Consider the following 8057-nt stretch of genomic DNA (forward strand, 5'->3'; position numbering starts at 1 on the left):
ACATTCCATGCACGCTTGAAAAGAATATGTATTCTACAGCCATTAAGTAATAAGCTGCAAATGTCAATTAAGTCAAATTAGTTGACGGTGGTGTTCAAATCTTCTCTATCCTTAATGACTTTCTATTTGTTCTATCAATTACAGACAAAAGATTGTTAAAATTTCTACCTATAGTTGTGGTCTTGTCTATTTTTACCTTTATTTCTGTTGTTTTATTCTCTATATATTTTGAAGCTCTTATTAGGAAGGTACAGATTTGAGATTGTTATATTTTCTGGATGAATTGACCCTTTCCTCATCATGAAATGATACTCTTTATCTCTAGTAATACTCCCTGTCTTAAACTCTACTTCATCTGATATTAATACAGCCATTCCAGCTTTCTTAAGCTTAGTGTTTACTTTGTATACCTTTTTTCACCCTTTTACTTTTAATTTGTGTCTTTATATTTTAAGTACATTTCTTGTAAACAATATTTAGTTGGAACTTCCTTTTTTATCCAGTCTGACAACCTTAGCCTTTAATTGGACTCGTTAGTCCATTTAACTTGAATATTATTATTGATATGGTTCAGCTGAAGTCTTTCATATTGCTATTTATTTTCTGTTTACCCCAGGTTCTTTCTTTCTGCCTCTTTTTTGCATTAATTATGTATTTTTAAAATATTCCTTACTGTCTTCACCATTAGCTTTTGAGCTCTGCTCTGTATGTGTGTCTGTGCGAGTGTGACTGCTCTAGAGAAGATTTGGGTTTACATTTAATTTAACATTTATTCTGTCCTGCAATGGGCTGGGCAGTGGGCTAAACACAACTACTCTAGGCAGTCATTAGGTTTAGTTCATTCAAGCTTCAAGAACGTTGCTCTTTGAGAATAGTATACTAGGAAAGTGTGTTAGACCAGGCATCAAATATGCTTGAGTTCAAATCCTAGTTCCACCACTAGTAATTGTGTCCTCTTGGCCAAGTTGTATATCTTTTGTGAGCTTCAATTTCCTTATCTGTAAAGTGAGGAAAATGGATTATTTTTGTGCTTACTTTACAGGATCATTATGTAGTTCACATAGAATAATTTATATAGATGATTATAGAAACTGCAACTGTAAACATATAAGATATTATTATTCTAGAATTTAATGAAAAGACTCAGTCACTCTCCAACCTTTTATAAATATATAAATTTCAATCCTGTCTTCTGAAAACTATCATCTTTCTCTTCTGGAAAACCCTTGTTTCCCTGATCCATTAATTTGTCATCTTTTTGATAATTTCAGCAGCTCTTTGTATATACCATCTCTAGCTATGATTAGAATGAACTTCTTCCACAACCACTATATCAAGGCATACTCCTATACTTCAAGACCCTGGTAAAACATTACGTGTTCCATGACAATGTCCCACTCATATTTACTCACTCCCTCTTCTGAAATCCTTACTTTATTTTATCTCATTCCTCTGTAACTATGCACATTCACTAACCTTTCCTGACTATAATTCCACATCACGGAGGTAGGTGCATGATGCCCCTGCAATCTGGAAAATCTGTGTAAAATTTTTTGGCCCTCCCTTCATATCAGAGAAGTCTGAATGTTTTCCTTTCTTTTATGGGGTGTTTACAGTACCTTATTGTAAATTTTGGGTTAAGGACTCTGATCCTTCATTTTCAAGAGGCAGCACATGAACAGGGAAATCAAACAAATACCAAAGACTTTTTCTGTAAAGTTAAAGCCTTGTCACTACGATGGACTAGAAACAGTGCCCGGCCATCTCTAAGCCATGCCTGAAAAACACTGTCATCAGTGTTTGCCAGCAGGCAGCACACCCAGCAACCAACTGGGTCCACCTCCAGCAGCAGCTGCTAGAAGGCAGAAAAGCCTGGAAGGTACCAAGGTGTTACTACTGTCCAGGCTGCTCCCCGAGGGCCTTTTGCAGTCTTTCAGAGGAAAGCAGTGGGGGCACAGAAGATGAGAAGGATGGGGGGGTGGGAGGGAGAGGGGGATGAGGAAAGGTGCATCTGGGAGAGGCTTTACAAAGAATCAGGAGAGGCCAGACTATACCAAATAATGGTATCCCACTGCCTGAGTTTCTAAACTTTTTGTTTGTTATCTGCTGACCTTCGCATGTTATCTGTGGCTTCCACAAAACTCCCCCAAAATTCCCATTTAATTTCTTATGCCGACCCGCAATATATTAAAACTGCTATGTGGAAGGGATAACTATATTTGGTTCATCTCAGTATTCCTAGTGCATAGTACAGGACCTGGTATATAGTAACTGCTCAGTAAATGCTTATTGAATGAATGAAAGAATAGAGACACACGAGTTAAGGAGGGAATGCTTTATCTTTTTTAAGTTTCAATGCTGAAGCATCATCTTTATGCAGATGTGTAACAGGTGAAGCCCAGTATTTTGGGCTGCTATTTACCAAACTATAATGCCCATATCTCCATTGCTGAAATGGGAGGTGGTTCAGAAGCCATCAGTCCTCTAATGCTGGATTAATCTTCAAACATCTTACCTTACCTATGCCTGGAAGACTCTTGAGAAGGCTTTACAGAATGATAGGTAGGTTTTGAAGCATTCATAGAAGTTTTCCCAGAGTTATGTGAAAAAGGGGCTCACAAAAAGGAACTTTGTGAAGTTTCTTATGAAATCTTTCCAAAATCCAAATTTTAACATGGGGTGCTAGTGCCTTTCTTCTCCTGCCTCATCTCCGTCCACTGCCTTGCTAGTCTCTCTACACGCGTCATACTCAGTTCACTAGGTTCTTTCTTTCCTCTGAGCCTTTTTACATGCTATTCACTCTACTCTGAAGGCTTTGTCCCCCCTGATTTCCTCTAATCTGCCTAATCCCAGTTGTCCTTTAGGTCTGTTTAAATGACACCCCCTCTGGGGTGCTTGCCCTCAACCCTCAGGTCTGAATTAGGTGCCCTTTTTCTATGCTATTATAATACCTTGAAGTTACTTCTTTGTAGCATTTATAAAATTATTTTCTTTTTAGTTTTCTATTTTTCCATTAACATGGGGCTCCCTAAGGGTAGCACTGTATCTTCTCTCTTACTCCCAGGACCCAGAACAAAGCTTGGCACAGAGTAAACCCCAGTAAATATTTCTTGATTGAATCAATGAATGAATGACTTCTACTGGAATACCTGTGCTAAGAAAGATTTAAGAGTTGGTACCAGGTGTACTTTCTCTTTCTGCATCCAGCATTCTCCTGGTGTGCAGCCTGCAGATGTGGAGGAAGTTGTCAAGAAGGGTGTGCAGACCCTTGTGATTGGCCGAGGGATGAGGGAAGCCTTGAAGGTAGGTATTGGTGTGTACAGCATTCTTGATGATAGTCTGTGATCTCTTGGACTTTTATCTTAGAGATATGTTTTTCTTGTGAATTCATCTCTATAAATCATGTGTCCTCAGTTTGCTGAGCCAGTGGATGACCCTGGATAGAATAATGCTCCATTATACTCCATTTCCTCATCAGGGTTGGACTCTCCAGTTAATGCCTAACCCTTGGACTATGTAGTTTCAACTATTTCTGAGAAATGCCTTTATTCCAGAATTTCTCAAGCTCTACAATGATCAATATTTGGATCTTTACATTTTTATATTATTTTGCATTTTTATAGTACATTTTATATTTTTCTTTCCTTGGATATATTCAAGTTTCCCCTTTCAGGAAAAGAAACATGTTTATTTTTTTATTTTAATAACAAAAGTAATACATGCTCATTGGAAAAGATTCAAACAATGCATAAATGTAGAAGTAAAAAGGTGAAAGATTTCCCCTCCCCAGTCTCCACATTTGGTGTGTTCTGCTTCAGCTCTCTTTGTATGCAAATATATACATACTTACACATATAGATGTACATGTATATACTGATAACCTTTTTATGTAAATAGGATCTCACTATATGTATTGCTCTGTAACTGTTTTTTCCTACTTATTATATTATGGACAGTATTTCCATGAGTATATAAAAATCTACCTCATTCTTTCCTTTCTTAGATGTCCTAAAATACCTTTCCCTACTTATGCTGGTGTACTCTATTTGTATTTTTAGTTTAAACTGTTTTTTCCATTAAAATAATTTCTATCTTTAAGGTCTTTTCTTACAGCAAAAGAAAAATAGCATTTATTAAAAGCTTAAAAGCTTGCAAAAACCAAATCTCTAGAAAGATAAAAAGACATACTGGGGAACGCTAAACACCAGATTCAGGGCAGTAGCTATCTCTGGGTGGAAGGGGCATGCTGGAGTATTGGAAAAGCTGGCTGGTGGATATATGGGTGTTTGTTATGTTAGTATTTATACATTTTGCACATCTTAAATATCATGTAGTAAAATCTAGAACATCAAGCCAAACTGGATGCGATTCAAGGGAGGAACAGCTGAGCAGCAGACAGGCTTTGCATTTTTCCCTGGGTGAGGTTGGTCACAGCCTGCTCTGGCGCTGCCCAAACCCCAGGGGAGCTGGGAAGTTACTGGAGTTTGGAGTTAAACATGCGAGTGAAACTGTCTTTATCCCTTTAGCAGAGATGTGAAAGCAGAAATTTGGGTTCAGGTACCAGGGCGCTATTATTTTGGAGAAGCGTTTGCAGAGAATTACTGTGCAATAGCTTTCAAGTAACCATGGTTTGAGAGCAAATAGCCCACAAATTCCAATCTTTTAGTGGTGCTGAGTGAATTAAGTCATGAAAGCTGGAGGTTTGGAAGTAGGTTTTGAGTACTGCACTTCTCGGGTCACTCCCATAAAAGGTATCTTTGTTCAAGTGTAGCACTGTCTAAAAACTGGTGCCAATATCAGTTGTCCATTAGGAGAGAAATATTTAAACTGTGGAATATCATACAGTCATTAACAAAAGGACCTAGATTTATATTTACCAATATAGAAAGATGACCAGGGTATTTAATTCAGTTACAACAGAAGACTTTGTAGATAAATTCTCCAAAGTAGAACCGCTGAGATAAAAGGTATGTGTGTTTGTAATTTTGGTCAGGATTGCTTTAAGCCTTTTTTTGTTGTCATAAAGTCATTCAAGCACACAGAAAAGTAATACGGGGAATTTTTAAAATATTTCACACATTGCTCTTTCTGAGAATGTATAGTCTAATTTATAACTATTTAGAGAAAAAAAAATACTAAGATCAAGCAAAAGTTGAGAAAATCCCATCCAATACTAGCTGTCACTTATTGAAGACCTTTTATAATAATTCATTGACAAAATATTTTTTAAACATTATTCTTGGCACTGGGGACACCAAGATAAGCAAAATAAATTTCATGCCACTCAGGGATTAAAAAAAAAAAAAAAGGATGCAAATAATCTAAAATACTGATAAATGCTATGAACAAAGTAAAGTGGTGATTTATAAGGGGCTTATTTAAACGGGGTGTTTAAGAATGGGCCTTCATGAGAAAACATTTGCACTTCACTGTACGTACATCAGTTCATTTCATCTCCTCACAACAATCCTGTGATGTAAGTAATATTATCCTTATTTTATAGGAAATTGGGGCAGAGAGACTTGAAATAGCTGGCCTAAGGTCTCTTTGTGCATGGCCAAGTTAGAATTTAGACTCAGGTTGGAATGACTCAAAATTTAATGTTTACATACTTTGTGATCTGTGCCATGCTAAACATTTTACATGGTTGAGTTTATTTAGTTCTCATAGCAAGCCTGTGAACTAGGTATTGTTATTCCTAATTTTTACACATATGGAAACAAAGACTGAGAGAATTTAACTCACTTATGCAAGGTCACACTACTAGTAAAGACTTAAATCCAAGGCTCTCTGACTCCAAAATTCATGTTCTTACCATTTCTATTTCACTTCTTTATGCATGGATATTATGATACCTTTGTCATTTCTCAGAGGTCTTTTTGACTCTTTGGGGGCTCCCAGCCAAATCTGAGACTGGGAAAATGATGGGTGGTCAACAATTGAGATTTGTCACTGTACAATTCTGTAGTACACTTAACTCATGGTAGGGGAAGAAACCCTGGGGGCCTTTCCCCTGACCTTCTCATCTCTTTTCCTCCTTCCCAGGTGCGTCCATCAACTGTGGAGTACCTCAAGAAACAAGGCATTGATGTACGGGTCCTCCAGACAGAGCAGGCAGTAAAAGAGTATAATGCCTTGGTTGCCCAAGGGGTCAGGGTGGGAGGCGTCTTCCATTCTACCTGCTAGATGGAGCCTTAGGAGGAGAATAAATCACTAAGCAATAATGCCTGTGATTGTCACTTCTTTTTTTATTGTGGTAAAATATGCATAACATAAAAACTATTTCAGCTACTTGTAAGTGTAAAATTCAGTGACATTAAGTACATTGACTGTATTGTGTAACTTTCATATTTTCATCATGTCAAACAAAACTCTTTACCCATTAAGCAATACTAGCACCATTCTCCTTTTCCTCCAGCCTCTGGTAACCACTGTTCTACGTTCTGTCTCTATGAATTTGTCTATGCTAGATGTTTTGTATAGATGAAATCATATAATATTTGACTTTTTGTGTCTGGCTTATTTCACTTAACATGATGTTTTAGCTTGTATCATCACTTCATTTCTTTTTAAAATGGAATAATATTCCATTTTAAATAAGTACCACATTTTGTTTATCCATTCATCTGTTGATGGATACTTGGGCTGCTTCCACCTTTAGCTGTTGTGACTAATGCTGCCATTAATGCCTACAAGAATTTATTTGGGTCCCTGTTTTCAATTTTTTTCATATATACCTAGAAGTAGCATTGTGGGGTCATATGGTAAATATACGTTGAACTTTCTGAGGAACTACCAAACTGTTTTCCACAGCTACTGCACCATTTTATAATCTCACCAACAACATTCAGGGGTTCTTAATTCTCTGCATACTCACCAACACTTATTTTCCATTTTAGAAATAATAACCATTCTATGTGAAGTACTGTCTCACTGTGGTTTTTTTTTTTTTTTTAATTAATTTTGATCATTAGCTTTTTTTTATCTTCATTTTATTGAGATATATTCACATACCACACAGTCATACAAAACAAATCGCACTTTCGATTGTTTACAATACCATTACATAGTTGTACATTCATCACCTAAATCAGTCCCTGACACCTTCATTAGCACACACACAAAAATAACAAGAATGATAATTAGAGTGAAAAAGAGCAATTGAAGTAAAAAAGAACACTGGGTACCTTTGTCTGTTTGTTTCCTTCCCCTATTTTTCTACTCATCCATCCATAAACTAGACGAAGTGGAGTGTGGTCCTTATGGCTTTCCCAATCCCATTGTCACCCCTCATAAGCTACATTTTTATACAACTGTCTTCGAGATTCATGGGTTCTGGGTTGTAGTTTGATAGTTTCAGGTATCCACCACCAGCTACCCCAATTCTTTAGAACCTAAAAAGGGTTGTCTAAAGTGTGCATAAGAGTGCCCACCAGAGTGACCTCTCGGCTCCTTTTGGAATCTCTCTGCCACTGAAGCTTATTTCATTTCCTTTCACATCCCCCTTTTGGTCAAGAAGATGTTCTCCGTCCCACGATGCCAGGTCTACATTCCTCCCCGGGAGTCGTATTCCACGTTGCCAGGGAGATTCACTCCCCTGGGTGTCTGATCCCACGTAGGGGGGAGGGCAGTGATTTCACCTTTCAAGTTGGCTTAGCTAGAGAGACAGGGCCACATCTGAGCAACAAAGAGGCATTCGGGAGGAGGCTCTTAGGCACAACCATAGGGAGGCCTAGCCTCTCCTTTGGAGCAACCGTCTTCCCAAGGGTAAAACCTGTGGTAGAGGGCTCAACCCATCAAACCACCAGTCCCCTATGTCTGTGGTCATGTTAGCAACCATGGAGGTGGGGTAGGCCAATACCCCTGCATTCTCCACAGGCTCCTCAAGGGGGCACTACATCTTTTTTTTTCCTTGTTTTTCTTTTTTTTTTTTTTTTAACTTTCCCTTCTTTTTTAAATCAACTGTATGAAAAAAAAGTTAAAAAGAAAACAAACATACAATAAAAGAACATTTTAAAGAGACCATAACAAGGGAGTAAGAAAAAGACAACTAACCT

The 8057-nt window shown here is 37.6% G+C and overlaps 1 protein-coding gene across 1 annotated transcript in view; it reads left to right on the forward strand.

Moving 5' to 3' along the window:
* AAMDC (adipogenesis associated Mth938 domain containing) overlaps positions 1-6226 on the forward strand; it is a 45328-nt gene extending 39102 nt beyond the window's left edge. Inside the window, exons 3-4 of the mRNA XM_037841280.1 lie at positions 3208-3303; positions 6046-6226. Of these exons, the coding sequence (XP_037697208.1) occupies positions 3208-3303; positions 6046-6186 (237 nt within the window). The 3' untranslated portion in view covers positions 6187-6226. The remainder of the gene's footprint in view (positions 1-3207; positions 3304-6045) is intronic.
* The last annotated feature ends 1831 nt before the right edge of the window (positions 6227-8057 follow it).

Source organism: Choloepus didactylus, chromosome 6 (assembly GCF_015220235.1).
Source record: "Choloepus didactylus isolate mChoDid1 chromosome 6, mChoDid1.pri, whole genome shotgun sequence".
NCBI lineage: Eukaryota > Metazoa > Chordata > Mammalia > Pilosa > Megalonychidae > Choloepus > Choloepus didactylus.